The 24,231-nt window shown below is 33.1% G+C and overlaps 1 protein-coding gene across 18 annotated transcripts in view; it reads right to left on the bottom strand.

Moving 5' to 3' along the window:
* EHBP1 (EH domain binding protein 1) overlaps positions 1-24,231 on the bottom strand; it is a 368,736-nt gene that overhangs the window by 5,355 nt on the left and 339,150 nt on the right. For 17 of the 18 annotated variants that reach the window (XM_042981497.1, XM_042981498.1, XM_042981500.1 and 14 more), the window contains 2 exons: positions 2,675-2,774; positions 1,475-1,548 (listed from right to left, as the gene is read on the bottom strand). In XM_042981497.1, the coding sequence (XP_042837431.1) occupies positions 1,475-1,548; positions 2,675-2,774 (174 nt within the window). Of the gene's footprint in view, positions 1-1,474; positions 1,549-2,674; positions 2,775-15,257; positions 15,369-24,231 lie in introns of those variants that run through there. The other variant, XM_042981509.1, reaches the window with a different exon arrangement.

The following is a 24,231-nucleotide window of genomic DNA, read 5'->3' as shown; positions in this document are numbered from 1 at the left end:
ACTATACATGAGAGAATGTTTTTAATACTCTGTATTCAGTGTAATGTATAATGAATCTATAAAGAATAAACTGTATAATGAGTCATACATTATACATACTATATATACATACATTTTATATTACACATACATATATATGCCATATAAATAGTATCTGCTATACCCACTTTTCAACTATTTAGCTTTCCAATCTCTTTTAAAGGCTACACCATGACTACAAAAATTTTATCAAGAGGAAAAATACCATTTAGCATACCTGTGCGTTTTATTTCAGTGGCAAGTTTCACAGAACTTCTTAAATAATTTTGACAAATTCTATAGTCATTATCAATTTATAATTTGATACATTTGGATAGCCATTTGAAGGAAACTAGTTATCTGAAGCCTTTTAAATAAGGTAAATCATATTTCTAAATGAGGATATACAAATGTTGTCAGTCATATTTATCAAATGAGATTACAGATACAAAAGTAATTAAAAATAAAACCTTTATACATGGATAAGATTACATTTAGATAAATAGCATATAGTTTATTTAATCACAATATTAATTGACATATTTAAAAATATATATGGTTTCATTTGGCTTTCCCTTAAAACTTAAATTTCTAGTTTCTAAACTAATTAGAATTGGCTTATTATGGATCAGGTACCTTATCAGGTAAAGAAGGAAATTACTATGGACAGTCAATGGGTTAAGAGGTCAATATAGAATAGGAAAATCAATTTGCATTGATTAGACAAAAGGTCCATTTTACAGAGCCCAAAAGGATTAGTTTTTAAGTAGACATCTTTGAACTATAAGACATTTTCAACTAAAAGGTGTAAGGAGAACAGCATTCTTAAACACATAAGAATTTTTTTTTTTTTAATCACATATAGTAAATGCCACAGTTAAGCTAGCTGATGTTTACTGATGTTATGAACCATGGATTACTATATAATTCATTTAAAAGCTTTATGAAAAGAATGAAAGTGTTTCATTTATCTCTTATGTCAATCTTTGCCTGAATATTCATTTAATAGGAGTTGGGATCTTAAGAACTATAGTAGATTGCAGACATATTTCAGTGTTGACATCAATTAAATATTAAGGTAAAATTTAGAGTCTGATGTGAAAAATCAAAATGATAAATCTTTCCCCAACCTCCCTTGTAAAAACAACCTTAAATTTCACATAGTAAAAGGCAATTAAATCATTTCACTCCTTATATTTTCCACTTAATGGACATTTCAGCTTACTGACAAGAGTTAAGACAATTTTGTGTTTACTAGCATACATAATGAATATCTACCTGAATTATGGTTCTTAGGTTTTACGTGACTGTTGCTTTCTGACTCTAAGGCATTATCTGTAATTCCTGTTGGTTCCTAGTCAGGCCACACCTAGTGAGACCAGAAGTGTATTACACTCTTTAAATCTCTTTGACAGTTGACACTTCACATACCTCACACCACCACAGCATTTCTTACCTTCAATGGCTAGCATTGCCCGCAATTCCCGATTCAGCAGCTCATACCGTCGTTCTAAATCATGCTCTTTTTCCCTAGGCAAGTTGCAAAAGTTCATCAATATGCTAATTACTAAATCATTAAACACTTAAAAGAACCTTTAGGTTACATTGATTTTAGGACTCATAACTGACTTTTCTCTTTAACTTTAAGCTACTCCAAACAAATGATACACAAACCTAAAACCTTCCTTAGGTTGAATATTTACTAGTGCTATCATTTTTCTCCTTCAATTTTGAATTGCACAGAGGTATAGTTTAATCTTCAGATAAGCAGTCTCATTCTTCAACTCTTCTTGTATTAAGTGCCAGGTATAAGGCTATTTTGTAAAATATTTATCATAGTTCACAATAAACACTCTTTTGTGTAGACCACCATGTGAAAAGAATATAAGAAACATGTAAGTAGTACCAGTGAAAATTTAATACAGAGACAATTAAAAATCCAGGAATGGTTGAGTTTTGTGCCTCTTCATAACTCTTTTAATCAAGTTCAGGAGTGGCAGAAATGACAAAAATAGAGGTTCTTGCAAAAATAAAACATGTAAGCCTGCTCCTTCCCACACTAGGTGGCATAATATAAGAATATTGCTAGTGAAGAGAAAGAAACACGCATTAAGTCCTATAGTGAACTAAATGCTAAAGACCAAGAAGTGCTTACATTTGGTCTAGTCTCCATTTTACTGTACACAAAAGTGATCTTTTTATGATTTGAGGAATCATCCAAATTTAGGGTAACATCATCTGTGAAATACAAATGTACTTTTGTCCATATTAAGAATTATTTCCATTTTTAACTTAAAATGTGATGTTAAATAAAGTTTAATTTTATTTCTTTTCCCCTCTAACCCTTAATATATATAATCCAAATCTTTTTGTGCACAAGGGTTTTATTTCTTAAATACATAAATTTTTTATATTCCCTGGCTTTCTATATGATAAACATTTTTTTCAGTATATATCACTATTTTAAAAAACTCACTGTTCAGATGAGAAATTATTATATACAATTTTTAATTTTTATTTTTATATAAACTATACTATAATCTCCAAGGAAAGAAAAATATTAAGCCTAATTAAATTGAAACCCCAAAGAAGGCAATGACAAAAAGCCTAAGATTCATTTGTTGTGGGAAAAACAAGCATAAGCATGAGTACTTACAGGAGAGAAAGCTGGTTCATTCTCCTTATTAAGGCATTTTTCTTATTCACCAACATAAACCATTCCTGCATCATAGCTTCTTCTTCTTCTGTGTTCCTTCCTGTAATTCAGCAAATTATTTCTTATTATATGACAGTTTACAAGCCAAGTAGTAGTTTAGCACAAGTGTTTTTTTTTTACATGAAACATTTTAGCTACCCCAATAGTACAAATTAGACTGTTTACAATAACATAATAAAGTCCAGGGCCTGAAAAATTAAATCAACATCTAAAAGTTCATAAGCCAATCTTAAAGCTGGTATTATTCAGCATGTATATTTCAGTCCCCCTGAACATATCTGTAGATCATACTAACATTTAGTACAGTAAAAAAAAAAAAAAAAAAAAAAAGAAAGAAAGAAAGAAAGAAAGAAGGAAAGAAAGAAAGAGAGAAAAAAAGAAAGAAAAAAGTGTTCCAACTTTTAAATCCTCCCCAGAGGCTGACTTGTTATTATATTTTAGTGAGGAACTCATGCCGCTGACAGACATATGGTCATGATAAACAACAACAACAACAAAAAACAAAAACAAAAAAACCCACCAAACATTAAAAAATCATTAAAGATTTTTGTGAAAGCTTCCACTTGTAACAACTTGTTTTTTTTTCTTATTTTCCTCCCCCAAAGTACACTAAAGATATATATTCATGGATCTTTCTGGAACTCATCATTCCTAATAGGGTAAACACATGCAAATTATTTAAAATATAGTATAAATGACCAGGCTACAAAAAATACTTTTAGCTACCTGTAAAAAGACACATAATAATGAAAATAATAATCAGTAAATCATAAAACATTTCAGCAGAGAAAAGATCTAAAATTTAGATTTACTGATTGCACATTTAAAATTCATTCTTCATCATCTAAACCACTCCCCACCGAAGGCCAGTATATATCAAGGGTTATAATATATAGTATATATTTGGTATTGTTCATGTAGAAGTAGGCCACAATCACATTCAAGAAAAATATTAATCCCCACCTTCTTCCCACTTCTCCATTCAAATTGTACCTGTCAAATTTATAATTTTTTGACTTTCTTTTTTCTGAATTTCACCTATGACTGGTTTATTGTTTTGCTAGCCCAGTATTTAATACTTCAATTCCACTTCTGTATGGATTCATACGGCTAACTTAAATATCTAATAAAAAATAAAATATCTTAGTTTTATTTTCTTTTTAAGCAAGATATTTTCTTTTAACTTTCAAACATACTACCAGCCCATTTAAAAAATTCAGACAATAGATACCTAAGTGAAAAGCCATGTCCTCTTTTCACCAACCCCTCCCTCCCCCATTCCCTTCTCCATATCCTTTTTCCAGAAGTAAGTACTTCTACAGTTTAGCCTCTCTCCTTTCAGACCACACAGATTACTATGTGTATCAAATACAAGCATTATGCCTTATTTATAGACACATACAGGTTTCTTGTCTTTAGCATAAGTAAGATCATATTATATATTGCCCTGTGATTTGCTTTTGGTATGCTGTTCAAAGATCTACCTCATTGTTTTTAATATTTGCATAAATTATGGACGTACCATAATTTAACTATTTCTGCATTAACAGAAATCTGAAGAAATTTTTAGAATGGAAACAGAATATAAAGAGCTGATCTGTGTGGAAAAGATCAAACATTTACTTCAGAGCATTCCTATAAAATAGATATCTGTTGTTCATGATTAGGGAGAATAGTGAGGATACGTGCCTTCATTAAATGCTGTTAAAACTTTATGATATGAAGCAGACGTAGGATAGATTTTTTTTGGAGTATGAACAAAAGTCTTTATTGTTTTACAGTATTTTTAATCTCTCTTTTAGGGTAGCTGGTTTTGTATTCACTTTGGACCATGTGATGTCTTGACACTGGTCATGTGATACAGGCTGTGATACAGGCTGCGATACGCACAAAATCCCTGGGTAGCAACAAAAGAAGAAAGAGTAGAAAGAAAAAGCTGAGAAAAAGCTTGCAATTTGGAAAAAGGCCAATTGTACCCTGGTGAAGGCCTTTTTGATCAGTGAAATGACACATGTGTGCAATATTAATAGGTGCAGTTTTTATAATATTTTATTTGCTGATTAAAGACTTAATGCGTATGTTCATAACATAAGTGCCTTCTAAAAATATAGACATATTAAAACTTTGTTTTGAGTTTAACTTAACCTATAATTCAGGCTTTCAGCAATACTAGAAGCAACTAGCCTACTCTTAAATTAGCATCATTTTCTTCAATGGAAGACTGCTTCCTTGAGGAAAAACAATATTGATATGGTACTGTGTTATTTTTAGTTTAACTCATGCCTATGATTTCTAAGTAGGAATAAAAGATACCCCTCCTCTAATTGTTAGGAAATGACTAATAATACAAGAGTCTTGTGTTTCAAAAGGAAATAAGCCTAACAATAACAAATATTTAAAGACACATTACACCTTGCCACATAGATTATATAAATTAACTGAAAAAACATATTTGAGGTTAAATCAATTCTGTATCACTATCTCCTTATCTGAGATAGTATACAATGATGGAAATCTATACTTAGCCTAGTAATAAAAAAATTAAATTTTCTTCTAATACATCATTACACTATTGTTTTTCGGGATTTAAAATTTTTTAAATTTAAAAAGCTTTTAAAAGCCAGTAAGTTGAACCATTACAAATTAATCCTGACTTTAATAACTGGTTAAAGACCCCTTTAGCTTTATAAGTAACAAAAAATATTAAAGCCTGTGATCACAGTGAGCTTTTCTCATTTCTCCTCTAACCATTTGTTATTTAATCCAATACTAGTAATCCAATTTGTCCATCAGACTTTTAAAGGGCAGAATGCAACTTCCTCAGCTTAGACACTTTTCAAAGTACAATATATTTTTCAAATGAATGCTGGATGTTTCATTTTTCCCAACTGTTCCTAGCTCTAATGCATGAGGAAAAAAAGAACAAGATGAACATTGTTCATACTGATTAAGTAAGAGCTCATTAAAGAGCTGTCAGTGCGGTACTTTGAATATGCATGAAGCATATAATCAGATCTAGTACCGTCACTAGAGGAGAATACGGTAAGTACAAAGGATTGATTTAATTACTTAGAGTGGGCTGTGGTGGTAAAGCAGTCTTGTTAGTGCAAAAAGAAAAAGAGGTTGTATTCTGGCACTGTTAGAAAAAAGGCAGTTTTAGCTTCTGCCACAATACATAATCTCAGAATAAAGCACTTTACATTGTAGCTTAAAATGAAGACTGTCATTATTTTATAAAATGGCCATAAATCATTTTATCTTGTTTAACCTCACCTGGTTAACTACTTGTCTTCAAAATTATCTTTAATTTGTAATTACAGCTACATTTTTGTCACCATAGAGTCAATATTGATACTTTAAAAAATCTAATTTTTTTTTTCAGTTTTACGAACTGAAAAATCCAAGACATATACTCCTGAAGATGATTTTGAAATAAAAAGTGACAAAATACTATAGGTCAATATACAATTACTGAAATGTAAAAACATGGCTGGGTTGTTATACTGTATTTTAAAACACAGTGCCTCAGGTAAATATACTACAAATAACATAATCACATTAACATTTTAAAGTATTGACTAATATAATCTCTGGTACTATATTTTTTCTTTTTTTTTTCCCTTAAAGACTTCTGTTTTTTATATTGCCTCTAAGAATGTAACATCTTTTCTGACATCACAATCTCTTAAGGTCAGTTTCTTCTTTTAGCCAATTACGACAGCTGGGATACGATTTGTAAAAATTATTAAATGATCAAGAATAATGATAATGACAGAAAGAGTAACTATGTAAATATAATTTCAAATCATTCCCCCTATGACATAGTTCACAAAACCACTTAAGAGGACACAGCATCATAATATATAGCATTATATGCAGTATAAATACTTAATAAAAGCAGGTTGACTATAGCAACCATTTTTATATTCCATCTCCTCCAAAAAAAAAAAAAAAGATTTACAGTTAAGATTTAATTTCATTCAAGAATTCATTCATTCATCCAGGAATACGTATGTAGTTTTCATTTATTTTTTTCAGAAGTAGTATTTTCAATGTAAATTTTTAAATGAATAAAAGGAAAGTGATGCCAAAAACCTAAAATTACCAATCATATATTCAAAAACTGTCTACCAATTGATCTTCCCTAATTAATCTTCTACCATAAACTTACCTATTTAGAAAGATATATTTTTAGACAGTGAGTACTTATATAAATGTAAAATAAAGAACAATACAATTTTAGCCAAACAGAAGATGATTTCGGTGCGAAAGAATGAAAATACCAAGATGTAGTGGGCTACTGTTGTACATATAAACAAATTCACGATTTTCTACCTTGAAAACATTAAATGCTGAAATCTTGCCAAAGCCCCATCAAAGAGATGGCTGACCAGTGATCACACATGGCCCTTAAAGGACACAATGTAACAAAGCCAAACCAAACATAAAAACAAAAAAGTTGCCATTACAAATTGTCCTGATGGTATGATAACACCAATATGATGACCTTTGAAAGACAGACTCTATTACAGTAGAGAGACACATGAAGGTATCCAAGTAGCTGGTACTGCAGAAACATATTTTAATAACAAAGGAAGCGAAATCTGGTAGTTTATTTAATGGACAGAAAAGAGGAATTTACTGTAGTTATGTAGGGCCATGGACACATGAACCCCTAAAGCCAACATTACTGCAAGATTCCAGTGTATCAGTTTTAGAAAATATTTTCAACTTAGGAAATAGCTTTATTATGAAAACAAATTTTACTATATAAGCAAATAGCTGATAAATGTTTCTACCCCAAGAATATCCTCAAACAGTAATCAATACATGAAGAATCTCATAATCTTTATTGATGTTTTTCAGCAGCAGTGGTCTTAAAACTATTTGCTTGGCATGATATATTTGTTATAGTCTTAAGAATATAAACTTTGGGGAAAATCCTATCTCCTTTTGTTACAGTAAAATAAAAACTAACATACTCTTTCAAAATAAAAACATCTCTTATCTACTCATTTGGTAAAACAGAGATTCAGGGCAACAACTCTCCACAGATAAATTCTGATAGACTTTTAGCATGTACTTCTTACAGGAAGAGGTACAGACAACTTCACCAAAATTCTTCCTCCATAAACTTGTACATAAAAAGAAGCTATTTCTAAAGGTTGGAAATTAAGAGCAGTCTTCTTGTACCAACTCCTTAATAGAGTCTGAACAGCCTTTTTTATGCCAAAGGTCATTGCTAGATTTCCCAAAGATAAAGTTAGCACAAACTTAAAACAGCAAAAAAATAAAAATAAATTTAAAAAGCATGGGAGGAATGATAATGGGAAAAATTATAACTGGAAAAACTCTTTACATTACTTACAGTTTAGTATTTTAAGTTACATATGGGATGGGTTTACACTTGCTAACCTTTCAGTGCTAAGAGCATGTGAAGGTATTAATATGATCCACATTTCACTTAATGCATGACTATCTTGACTACCCACAAATAGGCATGTGACTAAAGTTAAAACGCTCAGAACATAACTCTAAAACTGCATTTACTTTTTAAAGGTATATTTAACATATTTTATAAAATAAAATATAGTGAGTCATTTTTATATAGGCATCATTGAACCAGACTACTGTCTACTTAGTGAATCAATTAGGCATCCTGTAATGGGAAAATTTGAATTGTGAGCCATGCTTACAGATGGATAGCTTCCCCTGCCAGTTCTCCCCTCTCCAAGTCCCTTTTGTTTGGACTGCACCTGGTGGACTCCTCTGTACCCCCCTCCTTGTCCTAGGGCCTTCACACAGTCATGTCATGGAAAGGACTTAGAGAGAGGCTCCAGAGGTGACAGAGACATTAATGTTAAAGACAAACATGAAGAGTTGAATAAAAGTAATTCGTGAAAGGTAGGAGTGGACAGAAGCAATACTTCCAGATTAATGTATTTTAAGATGTGATTTTAAATATGCCTGTTTATATAGCTAAATTAAATCTTATAAAAGATATTTCTAACCTTTTATATATTTAAGGAAGTTAAAATTTCTGGGAGGCTCTTATCATTGGGAGAATAGAGGTTCATCTTTTTCATTGGGAGAATAGAGGTTCATCTTTTTTTAAATTTTTTAAAAATATTTTCATTTATTTTTGAGAGAGAGAAACAACGTGAGCAGGAGAGGGGAGAGAGAGGGGGAGACACAGAATCCCAAGCAGGTTCCAGGCTCTGAGCTGTCAGCACAGAACCCAATGTGGGGCTCAAACTCACGAACTGCGAGATCATACCTGAGCCAAAGTCGGACACCCAATTGACTGAGCCACCCAGGCACCCCTCATCCTTTTTTTTTTTAAGGTCATTTGGATGTATTTAAAAAAAAAAGTTTTTTTTTTAATGTTTATGTATTTTTGAGAGAGTCAGAGACAGAATGCGAGTGGGTTGGGGCAGAGAGAGAGGGAGGCACAGAATCCGAAGCAGGCTCCAGGCTCCGAGCTGCCAGCACAGAGCCTGACGCGGGGCTCGAACCCACGAACCGCGAGATCATGACCTGAGCTGAAGTTGGACGCTTAACCGACTGAGCCACCCAGGAGCCCCTGGACATATTTTTTTTTTAAAGGGCAGTCTCAGAACCCAATCTATAACTTAAGTATTTTATGGAAATATTCATAAATATATGGAAATGACTAACAAACCTTAGAATAAAGACCTCTTTAAATTAAGTACCACCCTTATGAATGTTTACTTGTATTGATTCTGAGGAACTTTTGTGGATAAGACTATAAATTCTGATAAGGCCAAGCATAATGTATAATTGTACTATCTATAGTTTCTGTCGCTAATTAGGGCCATCATTTGAATATGATGCAAATAAGATGAACACTGGATCTGCATCCAAAATGGCTTTTTTTCCAGTTTGGCTAAAAAAAAAAAAATTGACTGAGCTCCTTGATCTTAGACTAATGAACCTCTCTTAGTTTCCCTTTTTTTTTTTTTTAGAGAGAGAGAGAGAGAGAGAGCATAAGCAGGTGAGTGGGGCAGAAGGTGGGGGGTGGGGCAGCAGAGAATCTTAACTAGGTTCCATGCTCAGTATACAGCCCAATGCAGGGCTCCATCCCACAAGCCTGGGATCATGACCTGAACCAAAGTCCAGAGTTAGAAGCTTACACAACTGAGCCACCCAGGTGCCCCTTAGTCTTCACTTCCATCTTGGTAATCAAATTACTTATCTCATGTGGTTGTTAGAGGCATTAAATGAAAAAATCTATGTAAAGTCCTTAGCACAGTACCCAAGACTAAAAATGGTAGCTAGATGATAATGAAGAGGGTGATGGCATGTGCCAATGTGGCATGTGCAGCACTGTGCCAGGAAATGTAGATACAGAGATGACCAAGATGTGGTCCCTCTCCTCAAAAGGCTCATAGTCTAATGCCGAGAGACACATAATCAGGAATAATTACAGTGAGGGTAAATTTCTAAACAACTCCACACTCACAAATTATATTTTACTAAAATTTTTTTTAACCTTTATTTATTTTTTTGAGACAGAGAGAGATAGAGCATGAACGGGGGAGGGTCAGAGAGAGAGGGAGACACAGAATCCAAAACAGGCTCCAGGCTCTGAGCTGTCGGCACAGAGCCCTACGCGGGGCTCGAACTCACGGACTGTGAGATCATGACCTGAGCCGAAGTTGGATGCTCAACCGATTCAGCCACCCAGGTGCCCCAACACAAATTATATTTTAAATCTTTGGTAGTCATAACAAATTTTACAGTTAGTATAGTTAGTATGTCTTTGGTATTAAGCAGGATAGGTAAAAAAATGTGGGTGAATCAGTACAAACTCATTTCTGCAGCTGGAACAACAAAGTGGATGCCCTACTGGGTCATCAGTGTCACTACTGCATACAAAGGACAACCATAACAAGGACATAACAATGTGGCTGTGCTCCAGGTAACAAGAGTCTAGTTATCTCCAGGGTGTTAGAGATTTAAGAACAAAGGAGATCATGGAATACTTCTTAATATAAAAGACTAAAGAAGGTAAATTTTAAGATAGAAAATTATGAACTACTAGAACACATTTAAAAGTTTACTAGTTATTAAAACAAAGAAAAAAATGAAAATGACAATTTGAAGTAAAAGTGGATATAATTTAAAACAAAGTCCTCAACAAGAAAAACTAAATATTTATAACATAAAAACCTTCACCGAGGATGTAAGTTTTCATCATTTTTTACATGAAGAGATTTTGATATTAAAAGCAGAGCATCTTTAAAATCAGCTTATGAAATTGGCAATGCAGATGAAATAGGTGATTTACTAAATGCCAGGTGAGAATGAGATTAGATTCTGTTGAGAATGTGGGAAATTAAATATGTATCATTTTTAAAATATAGAAGGACAAACCACGTAGATATTCTCCAAATAGGCTCCTTTTAATAAAGAGTTTCTCCAAAGATGTATTATGCAGTCAGTCAGCTACTCTTTTGGGTAACCCCCTCCTGTGTTCCTTAAAGTGTTTAAACGTCCTTAAAAATCATACCCATGGTGTCTTCAGTGCCTCCAGTTTCCAGTAAGGGATGATCGGACCCCCAACCCCCAATGCACTGTCTGGACAGTAACTTCCTCTTCTACTCTATACCTTCTTTAATCATGCTTGGGTTCAGATAACCGAGTAACGCTGGGATATATCCTTCCTTATGTACCTTCTTAAATATCTTTATTCAGTGAGGGAGAGCAGAAGGGAATTTAACCTATCCCTCTCTAGCCTATGGCCACATTCAGTCATAGAACACAGAAGCCTAATCAAAATGGGACACTGCAGAACCATCTCCAGCAGCACTCAAAAATTACAGAACACTTTGAGTCAAATGTAATCAATGCTGTTTTTCAAGACCAGGCCAGGTGACTAGTGTGGATTTCAGCAATATACCAACTTATCCAATGCCCCTTAATATTCTCAGTGGAGCCCTTCTCTTCATCAGGCTATACAAGAGGCATTCACAATGGACTTGTATCCACAGTGCTGTTTCCTGAAGCCCTGAGAATAACAATGTCTCGCAGAAACTACTCTATGTAATATATCTCCCTTATCAGATCAGTGACAACCAGTAACTTTCTCGTGGACTGGGAATAATAATGATAATTATGATGATGATGATGATAGCATCAAATATTTAATGAGGTTATATAACTTAGTGCTAGCTAGTGGTAGAACTAGGCCTCAAATCCAGGCAGTCTATCTTGTCAACCACCACTCTTAGCCACCCCACCTGACACACACAGGTAACCAATCTTACCAGAACAGGCCCTTCATTTAGAATTCAGGCCAACCTTGACAAAGCTTTTTCTCAATGATTCTGATAAGCAAAATGGCATAAACAAAACAAAGCAAAAAGCAAACCTTCAAATCTCTGATAAAAATAAAATCCATTCTGTTCACTTAGTACATCCATTTGTAGTGGGGATTTTGTTTGCTCTTCCAATATAGGCCATTAGAACTTAACAATGATCTCAGAGCAGTACATCAAGGGATGTCAAGGGGAAATCAGCTTTTCTTCCTATGCAGATATATCCTTGTGATCCTTGAATTATAGGTTGGTGTATACTGTCTTCTAGAAACATGATTCCAGGGAAAGACCTGTCCACTTCTTGGCTAACTATAAGCTATTCTGATTCTATTTGAGCATTTGAGGTATCCTTCAATGAAAATGGCCAAACAAGAATACTCTGCCTAGCACTGGATTATCAGGGAGTATTCAAATTTCAGCTCTGCTCTTGAAGAGCTATGAGAACTTGGATAAATTACTTAATCTCCCCATGCCTCAGTTTCCTCATTTGTAAAATAGAAATAATAGTACTACTTCAGGGGGGGTTCTGTGAAGATAAGTGAATTAACATACGTAATACACTCAGAATAGTGCCTGGTGTATAATGTTATTTAATCAATGTAATGGTGGTTGCTATTGTTATATGGCTATTGCTGTATACTCTCTCTCTCTCTCTCTCTCTCTTTCTCACTCTCTCTCTACACACACACATAAAGGAGCCACATTCTTTGTTCAAGCTTTAGAGTCCTCTCTGACTCTCTGAGTCCTAGGGTTATTGATGGAGCAAGGAATGGTGATTTCTCCTTGACAGAGTCTCACAGTTTTCCTGACTGCCTATGCAAACATCAGAAAGGCCTACCCACAGAAGTAAACACATTGGGAAATTTGGTGCAAATCTTAAGATGTTAGCTACATTGAGCAAGAAATTTCTATATTTACATATCCATTTTACTGGACTAGTCAACCACATGCATCTTACCATCATTTTAACCTTTTCATTTGCCTCAAGTATGGAAGCCCATCAACTGCCTATTACCCATTTTCCTTTTCTTACAGGATCAACTCAAATGCAAACCCTCTATGAGAGATGTTCCCTTTTCCAAGGTTTTACATATTCCGTTAAATCTATTTCAAAGATTCTCTTACTAATAGCAGTATCTTCAGTCAGAAATTCAAAGAAAATAAAAATCTAATATGTAACTCCCAGACTCTCTAGAATTCCCAAAGATGAAGTTATTTTCAGACTTTTCATCAACTTAATCCCCAGGATATGTTCAAGTCCCCTCTTTATCATGATAGAAATATTCAGATACTTCTTAGAATGAAGAGCATCATGCTACCCCAAAAGTCCCTTTCAGATTCTTACATAAATATTACAGGCCAATCTCCAGCAGTTAGCTATATGTCCTTCTGTTGTGTTATATATCCTCTCCCTTTCTCTCCAAAGATACAACTTACTTATAAAGGGTCAGAGCAATCACATCTAACACACTTAATCTACATTCTCACCCAAAGTCATAAGAACTCCAAGTCTGTTTGGTCCTCACAATGTTTCTGTTGGTATTATTGGAATAAATAAATTTTATTTTATAAATAACAGAATAAATAAATATTAATATTTCAGAATTTAGCAAAATAGCTACCTAGTCAACATTGACAATTTTACAATGTTCAGCATAATTTTACTAATCTTTTAATTAGATTCAAAATAAGGACTTGAATTAAAACAAGTGGTATTAAAAGTTTAAAATTTTACCTCCAATTTTATTCTAATAAGAAATTAAAACATTTATGGCTAATAATTTATTTCTGTGGGCAGTTATTTACATGCAATATATAACTATTGCTAGTTTTTAAAGCACTGAAATGCATAATAAACTCACTTTGAAATTTAAAAAATTATTTTTAAACTTTTCCTTATGGAGGTAGATCCTTCAAAAGCACAACAGATAGAGCTATGATCAAGTCCATCAAATCTCAGATTAGAAGTGTCTATTTAGGGAGAATATGCTGGTGGGGAGGAAATGTTGGTGTTTTACACAATTCCTAGCTTTGGCCACCAAGTGGTGCTATTAATTCAGAGTGAACTGGTATTGGGGGAGTGGGGTTGGGTGGCTTTTGGGGTGGGTAAAATATATAAACAGTCAATAAATGCAGAAAGCACTCACAAGTTGGATGTTCATAACTGGTTGTACTGTGAATTTACATATCATCTCCCACTCAATGTCACCAGTATAAAAACAGAAGAGAAAACTAATTCACATACTCTTATTTTGGTAATAAAGTCCACTATACTCCCTCAGAAAAATAACTATTTATATATACATATTTGTACCAAACTTTATCCTTTCAGACTATGCAGCTATGAAAATAATCACACAATTTTGATTAATCTTCCTCCCTCCACAACATTCATCCAAATTACCCAATCAAAACACACACACACACACACACACACACACACACACACACACACACCTTTACATAAAACTAATCAGCAATAAACATTACAAATCAATAAGAGTAAGCATTTAAAAAATCTAACTTAATTTTATCGATTTATTTATTTTTTAGTGTTTATTTTTGAGAGAGAGAGAGAGAGAAAGAATGCACAAAAGTGGGGGAGGGGCAAAGAGAAAAAAAATCCGAGTTTAAAAAAAGGTACCAGCTTGACGTTTTTCCTTAACTTATATTGTAAACTTCTCCTGAAGAAACAGCTCCTCTGAGTGGATAATGCCTCTCACATTTCAGCTTAGAAATGATATGTGGGGACAGGGAAACAGATGGCAATGATTATATATGTTTAGTTTTCTTATGCAGTGCACCTATAGCCTATGCAAAAGTGTTAAAAACCTACTTAGTAACTGAAGGAAAGATGTAATAATTTACAATCCACTAGATAGCTGGTAATTTCTGTACAACGGAACAAACAATGATTTGAAAGCAGAACTTCGTAAGTCTGAATAACAATAAAAACAAAGTTCACGGCTATTCAGTTGGAAAGTTCTAACCCAAAGATAAAGGGTAAGCAAATATCCAGTTGTCTCTGTACATTAACATCTGTATTTTTAAGAAAAATATTTCCATTTGGGGAAACTCGGAGAAAGGTGTTGGAGCAGAGCTCACATCCTTTCACAAACTACCTTGATTTTGACTCTGGACTGAGGAGGCAATTCACACATGCTTAGCCATCTCTGATGTCCTTCTTTATCAGATCAAATTGTGAAATCTTGGTTAAGCTTCTTAGGAATAGTGTCAGGATGAAACAGAAGCGGAGACAATGCATTTGCAAAGTTGGTTCCTACATGGATGTCCTAAAATAAAATTTTCAAAATACAATGCTTGTTTATTTTTAAAAAAATTTTTTAAATTTATTTATTTTGAGAGAGAGAGAGAGCAGAGAGCAGGAGTAGGGAGGAACAGAGACAGGGACAGAGAATCCCAAGCAGGCTCCACAATGCCAGCACAGAGCCCAATGTGGGGCTCAATCTCAAGAAATGTGAAATCATGACCTGAGCCGAAACCAAGAGTCAGACGCTTAACTGACTGAGCCACCCAGGTGCCCCAATTCTTGTTTACTTCTATATGTGCCTCATGAAACTCATATAATTAGTATATCAATTCACTGAAGTGTATATAGATTGAGGAACTAGCAAATTCCTAAGGTTTTCTCCTAGATATTTATTTAGTTTTGTAAACGTTCACACAGTTATGAGTGTTTTTTTTTTTAATTAGCCAAGAGTTAAAAAAACAAACAAACAAAAAAGTGACACCAGCATCTTTCCAGTCTTATGTCAAATTGCCAAATCAGTTCTTCAGGCATTTTGGGGGGTGGGGTGGGAGAGAGGGACACAGAGAGTGTGTGTATGCATTGCGGGAAGAGAAGAGTTGTGATAGAATGGGAGATAGGCATATTACTTAGAAGCTAAGAAGAACTTTAAAGTAAAGGTAGAAACAATAATCGATAAAGAAACCACTACTGTACCTGACGGCAGCAGCTACTTTTATATTGAGTACTAACCCCTGCCCAACTTTGTGCCAAGGACTCTTATTTTTGTTAAATTTTATCTATATCTGTATCAATATATTTTATACTCTCAATAACCTTCTGAAATAGGTTTTATCGGCTTTTTTTTTTTTTAATTAATGGCTGAGGAAATAAACAGGAGCTCAGAGAGGTTAACTAACTTGTTTAAGACCACCCAGATTCTAGCTGGTATCTTGTTGGTTTTCAAAGTCTATGCTGTGACATCTTTATGCTGTGCTACTTAGCATTTGTAGCACTGTGGACTCAGCCCCATGTTTCTTAAAATGTGGTCTGTGGATCACCTGTATTAGAACTGCCTAGAATATGGGCCTCACCTCTGATCCACTGAATCAGAATCTTTTAGGTAGGTCCTGGGAATCTGTATTTTTAACAAACTCCTCAGGTGGTTTTTTAATGTAGATAAAAGTTTGAGAACCACTGTCTTAGCCCTTTTACAAATAAGTCACCGAGATCTTTTTTTTTAAAGAAAGGGTGATATTTCATGTATAAGATGTTATTTTAGCATTGGCATGACATTACACAAATTTAATTTCACATTCAGAAGAAAAACATGTTGCTGCCAAATCAGTTCAAATGCCTAAATTTTGTTTCATAGATAGTTGCTGAGAAAAACACATTTTCCTGGAATTTCTACTTTTTTAAGTGTTAAAAAATTTTATTACAGTCTAGAATAAGGATGTACCTCACTTTAGGCAATAGACATGTTCCAAATTAAAAATTATGGTGATGTGATAATACTTTAGGTTCAAAATTATATTTTATATTTCCAATTCAAATTCTTAGTAGTGGAAAATACTTTCTAAATATCACTGGTAGAAATTATATACATTTGTTCTGGATAAATGAACAAACATGAATCAGCAAATGAGAAAGTCACCTTAAGACTATATACTAAAAGGCTGGGACATACAGTGAGTGCCAAGGAGAAAAAAAACAAATGTTAGAAATGAGAACCTTAGGAGGTTCTCTATATTCTGCATCAGAGATTCCTTTCTAGAAATCCCATGATCCAATATCTACTGCAAGAACTAGAATGATTCAACAACAGTTGAGTGCTACTACACTTTGATATAATTTATAGATGTTCCTTCTTTAAATAATCCAAATACTGAAATGCAGACAGAAACAAGACATTGAAGATGTTTGAATTAGCTGAACAAATTGTGAGAGTAAAGAAATTCTGAAAGTATGGCAGTAGGTTTAATTTTTCTTGTAACTACAGAAGGAAAAAACTAAAGACAGGAAATAATTTAGGAATATTACCAACTTTTAAAATTGAAGACATAAAAAAGTAAACAGCAAAAATACTGTAAGCACCTTAAAATGTAAACTTCCTTTTATTTATTTACTTTTCTTAAGATTTTTTTTTAAAGTAATTTCTGCACCCAACATGGGGCTCAAACTTACAACCCTAGACCAAAAGTCACGAGCATAGAGCTCGACTGAGCCAGCCAGTCACCCCTGTAAACTTTCCTTTTAAAACAAAGTTTACTATTTCCTTTATATTGTATTTCTATTCATAATTAATTATTTTCAATAATCAAAGGACTATTCTAGTATCGATGTAATATATAATAAATAAAATGTATATATATGCAAAGAGAACAATATTAATTTATTATAAATATTTTATTTCATGCTTGATGGTGATAGGTAACCTTCCTAACATACTAGTGTTTTTCATCCTTTGGTATTTTTTTATTTCAAAGGTGACTTTGATAAGTTTAAGTATTAAAGAGATTATATAAATAATATTAGCTGACATTTATTGAACACTGTATGTGCACCAGACATTATGCAAATGCTTGATATAAGGTATCTAATTTAATTCTCACAATTCTCTTAGCTGCCACATCATATCAACTTTGACCTAGTGTGACCAAATTTGAAGTCATTATATTCGCTAACCAGGGTTTAGTTTCTACACTCAAAGTATAGGCACAACAGGACCCAAAAATATTTGTTGAAGGAAAATCACCAGACATAAAAGAATAAGTGAATTTCCTCCTTTATGGGAATTAACGTTAAGTTCTTTCCCCTACTTTTTTTAAAGCCATATTGTCCTCATTCTGTTAAAGTGGAAACTGAGGTTGAAAACTATGAAAAGCTAAGCTAGTAATCAGGAATGAATATAGCAAGCACTAGAATGGGATCATTCTCCCAGCCAGGGTCCCAACTCACCGCTGAGCCCCATGTTTCCAGATGAAAGTATACTAAGGATTTTAAGCATGGAAGAAAAGCCTCCCTTATAATTATGCTAACAGCAATGGAAGACAGAGGGCTTCAGTATGTAATGGATAAGAACATGAGAGAGAAGGTTCACATGGAGACCTTGGGTGAGCTGCACCTTGACTCACTGTTCTACTTGGCTATGATTCTGCTAACCAAAGATGTGACAGAATCAATTGTTTGACATGTTTTCTCATGCTCTTAATTTTTCTGAATATCGGATTTGAATATAATTGCATGTGGTTATGTCACTTTTCGCAACTAGAAAATGATTTTATATTTTTTTGCGTTCTTGGAGTTTGGGGACATAAAGTTAAAATTTTGACACAGCTAAAAACACAGAGACACACAAAAGACACCTGTAACATCACATTTACCAAAAGTATATTACCATTTTAATTCCAAAAAGGAATGATTTCTACCAACTCTTAGAGTCTATCAAAGGATGTAGCTCAACGCCTCTGGAAACTATACTGAAAACTCACTTTGTAGAAAAATTTCAGACATAAAATGTTAATTTTTTTACTGGCTCCTTTATTATGACACCGAGTCAATGCCTTATGAATCATCAGAAGTAATTATTTTAGTGGGGAATTATAGGCTAAGTCTATACTATTTCAGAACCTTAGATATCATTCAATTTACTTTATAGGACCAGATTCTCTTATTTTGTTCCTATTTATGAAAAGTTCCTTTGCAGATATAATATGATATCATACTTTGTCCATTTTATATTTTGTGTCTATGGAGATCAAATGGAAACATTCTATTTTAATAACCTAAAACTTCATTTTCTGTTTTACTGCGGTATGTCATATGATGTTAGAAAAAAATGTCATTAATGAGAAGAAATCTACAGTTCTTAAATTTTTTTCAGTTTTGTAACTAACATGCCAAAATAGATATCTCACAGTTTAATGTATATTTTTCCTTGACATGGCCTCTTTTCTCATTGTAATTTGTATGCAAGTAGACATATTCATGTCTATTTAAAAAGAACCTATACAAAATGGAGATATTTTATTACATGAATACTAATTTCCATCCATACTTGTAAGAAGTATAGAAATATCATACTAATGATAGAGAATATAGAATAACCAGATGTAAAACACCCCCGTTGTTCTAGTTAGAAGATAGTTTCTACTTTTTGCTGACTTTATTAACTATAGTTGTCCATGTTATTCTTATTAAGGTAGGGTATCCCCACTTCTTTGTTAGAAGTGTGAATAAATCACAGTATCTTAAGAGGCAAGATCTTAAGCCACATGCTCAAAGCTGAATGTATGAAAATACAATTTTTCAGGATAAGAGAAAATTTAAAGAATAGTATATAGAAATATCAGAAATGTATGTATTAAGTATGAAAAAATTGCCAAAAATTTTCTCCACACAAAACCTGAAAAGTGTTGCTGTATCAAACTTCCTTTCCTGGTTATTTATTTACTAAGTTCAGATACCTTCATATATAAAAATGTGTCCAGTTTTGGTTTTAATTTTCCCCTTACAGATATGGGTATGGTGAGAGATGCAGCTGACTACTCTTAATCTCCTAAGTGTACAGTGATTGCTAGAGAAAAGAGATAGAGCTAGTGAAAAATATGTTTCTTACAAATATATAATTTAAATCTCATAATTTTTTTTTTATCAAAGAACCTATTTTTACAGTACTTACTCAGGCTGTTATCTATACCCTAAACCATAAAAAGTATATAACCTGCCATTTTCTAAATCATGGATTCAAATAGTTTATAGAGACTCTGTTTTAATGTTAATGAATTTATAGACACAAATAGCTAGCATCAAGGCTACAGTGAAAAGCAGAACACTTCAAGCATTCAATATAGTGAAAGGGGCAGATTAGAGATCAATAACAAAATCACCTGGTAAAAAAGGAAAAAGGTGTTGCATTAAAAGGCTTTTTGCTTTACATGTGAAACAATACTGAGAAACCTGTATTTTAGCACTTGTACTCAACAGGCACTCCAACTATGCCACGATGAGAACAGAATCCCATCCTTTCTAATAATCTTGTGACAAAAGCTAAAAGACATCATCCTATTAACTAGTGATCTCAACTGCTAATGCGGAGTACTTCCTGGTGCCTTTTATGTAGAATGCTGCTATTAAAAAACCACTAAACATTCACTGTGAACAACACAGAATCATTCATCTTTTATCAGCATCTCTTGTTAGAAGAGTATGAGTGGGGCTGAAGGTGTCATTGATATTATGGAGTGGAAATTAATCAGAAATTTTTCTCATATTTTCCTCATCTCACTAATTTACTTTTGTACAAATTTCCTCCTGTTAAAAAGTTCATACCCAACCCCCTGTTGTACTCTTTTAAGTTGAGAATATTCAACGAGTGCGTCCACTGAAAAGCACCAGGTCCTAACACAAAAAGCATTCGAAATTCTCATTTAGTTGTCTTTATTTTGCTAGCGCCATGTGGTCCTTGAAGATGTAGAAAACACGGGAAGCCGAGTAAAGATCAGAGCAAGCTCATTAGCATTCTGACAAAATTGGAGTGGTGGAGATGTATAGTTTGCCTAGTTTGTCGTTTTGAAAGCTACCGGTGGTAAGCTTTCTATTTCATTGTGCTTTTGTCTTTTGGGGGGGTTTCAAAGCAGCAGGGTATTTGTTAGCCCTAGGTTTGCACAATGCATTGTGGGAACCTTTCCTGCACATTCAGCCCTATATAGTATCATTCCAGTTTGAGTCAAAAAGTTTTTTTTCACCATTTATAAGAAAGGACATGTGTGTGAATCTTAGTGCATACCCTCAATACATTTATCAATGCTTTACTTTTCTCTTTTGCCTGAATCATAAAGTCCAAAAGGAGTCAGAAACAGAACCTAAATGACATAATTTTCAATCTTTTAAAAATGTTGCCATTTATTTCAGAACACAACACTAAAACATTTGTTTTCTGTTCTTTGTCATGAACAACTAACAAGTAACATGATGGGCTGATTCAGTTAGTTAAAATTCAAAAGCTTACTGCGCACTATAATAGAACTCAATTCTTTTCTGAAAATAGTATAGAGAGAAAAAAATAGTTTGTGCTTTAGAATTATGTAAATAAAGAATACCTCTTAGAAGACTTAAACAACTATTACCCTAGTCATTTGATTTTCTTCATCGTCATCTTCTTTTTCTTTTCTTTTTTTTTTTTTTAATACATAAAGCTCACTTTGAAGAGCTAAATGGGCTACATTAATGCTACTATTCAACATGAATGTTTCCAAGTTGCAATGAAATGGATAAAGGTCTTTGGGGATGAATTTATCTGCTAAATCCTTGTGGTTGCCCTCCTATCTTGGATGATGACCCAAAAGAATGTCAACAGCTCATTTCCCAGAGAGCTGGAAGGAGTCCCTATGCAAGTCATAATCTGCACATTCTCAAAGAACCATTTCAAACATTATATTTCACAAGCAGTTTTAAGTGATTTCCCTCTCATCTCTAGTATCCTAACAGTACTTTGGACATCAGTGCCTCTGAAATGAGGGCTAAACAAAGTTTACACATGAATGCTATATATGGCACATAAAATTTAAATTCATTTTCAATACACATTTTAAAAACACGGTCATCTTGTTAGATTAATATATTTATGGCATTAAGTGAGATAAATGTCTAACAATTACTATTTTTTTTTCTATTGTGAAAAGAAGTGTTTTTTTATTACTGGTCATTATTTTACTTAGAATCAAACCTTATTTATGGGAAGCATTTACAGTTTTCCTTAATTTGTAATTATGAAAAGCCCAGAAGAAGCTAAAGAGTAGTAGTAAGTGAAATATGGTACATGAATAATCTGGTAGTTTTATCAGTAAGAGAATGGATCATTTCTATATGAAGCCTTTGATATAACGGCATTTGGTTCTATCACCCTTTATTTCCTTTGTACATTAAGAAGCCACTAGACTAAGTAGTATTACATTCTGGGAAGGATAGTTTTTACGTATTAACTATTCATATTATAGAACATGCAATTAAAACAATGCAACTTTTCTTTATTTCTAATTTAACCTCTAATTTTCACCCCTTAAGGCTTTTCTTAGGCCTTCTTTTACAGTTTGAAAGCTCATTCTTAAAACAAACAAACAAACAAACAAACAACAAAACCCAGAAGAAACTGCCATGTATAATTATGTGATTATGGTGCAAGCCTATTTATATCTTGTTAAAACATGAAATCTGACTTAAAGCTTAATATTTTAATGTATCCCAACACTGAGCTGTTCTACTGCTAGCTTTAAAGCTTAAAAAAAAAGGATGTTACTACAGTAATAATGACTGAATTAGTTCTATACTTTGCAATATGAGTATAGCTGCAAAATTATTTATCTACTTCACTGCATTCTCCTACCAAAGTTTCTTGAATAAAATCGTTTGGACTAGCTATATCAAATTAGAGAGCAGTCAGGAGTATCTAAGTCCAGCTTTAAAACAAATATCTTAACAATTACTTAGCCATATGGAAAATAGGGTATGTCTCTCCTGAAGCCATTTAAAAAATATATTTTCTATCTTGAATTTAGACTTCATTAGAAACCATTTCTGACTTGTAATGCTTAGATAGCTGAAATATCACTCTTTCAAAGACTCATGAAAAGACAGGTGAAAAAGCACGACTTTTTAAAGCTGCCAATTAACAATTTTATAATTTTTAAAGCCCATTACATTTGCAGTCATAACATTTTTGAAATCCAGAAAACGAAGTATAATTAAAGCATTTTGAATCAACAAAAGCAGCTGTATGGTTAGACACAGATACACACACACTAACATAGCTTTTTTTTTTTTTTTTTTTTTTACATTATACCAAATTTGAAGCTTCTCCACAACTGTTCACTTTGTACTGTTGGGTTCCTATGACTTAGAGGCCAGATGCTTTTCACAAATGACCAACAATTGTAGTTAGAATAAATTAATGATTGATTTTTTTAAAGCTTTGATGGAATTAAGCATACTTCTTTTCTCAATGTGCCTATGTGAATGTTTGCCTGTTAAACTTTTTTTTTTTTTTTTTTTTTTGACAAGTGAGGCCACCCGGCAGAAAACAACTGATGCAAAACCCAGGAATAATCCCTCTGTTTAGTTCAACACTATGGTTAGCCTTAACACTGCCTCTATTATCCAATGGATTTAGAGAAACTTTCATTTATTTGTTGGCCTCAGTTTTCAATTCTGTTGCCCTCTTTAAGGAAACCTAGACTTACTCCTATGTAAGTCCATTTGCATACTAGTACAATGAAATATCTTAGAATTTTTATTACCCTATTAAGCTAAATAGGGGCTGTGGTACATATGTAACTTGAAAAATACATGAAAAGAATCAAAATATAGACTAATAATCTTACTAAAGATTTTAAAGCACACTGCAATAAACCTATAGTGCTCATGGTACAAGACTAATGCAATTACTTCCAACAATATTTTAACAATATACAGCCTTCTATTTTTAAAAAACCCAAAACCACTGGAACCTGAGAAATGCATTTGATTATCACAAAATCAGTGCCAATTTACTGCATTAAAATGTGTTATTTTCCTATAGGAATCTTTTAAAATATGTATTTTTATTATAGATAATATTTTACATTCTCTAATGTTCAGAGTCTAAGCTACAAAAGGTTTACTCTACATGAGATAAGTGAAGTAGAATATGGCTTTTTAGTTTATTTAGGGGATTCAAATTAGGGATTCATTTAGCTGTGTATACATGATAGCAAATAATGCAGTGTAATTTTTATAATACATTTAAAAAATCTGCATTGTTTTTCTTAAAACATTTGGTTATTGAATCTTACAAAAAAAATGAACTGTATAACAAACACCATGGGACTGGGAGTCGGAAAATAACACCTCTGTGCCAGTCAGTCTCTTAC

Source organism: Panthera tigris, chromosome A3 (genome assembly GCF_018350195.1).
Source record: "Panthera tigris isolate Pti1 chromosome A3, P.tigris_Pti1_mat1.1, whole genome shotgun sequence".
Classification (NCBI taxonomy): Eukaryota; Metazoa; Chordata; class Mammalia; order Carnivora; family Felidae; genus Panthera; species Panthera tigris.
Note: the sequence above shows the minus strand (reverse complement) of the source record. Positions and strands in the feature narration are given on the sequence as shown.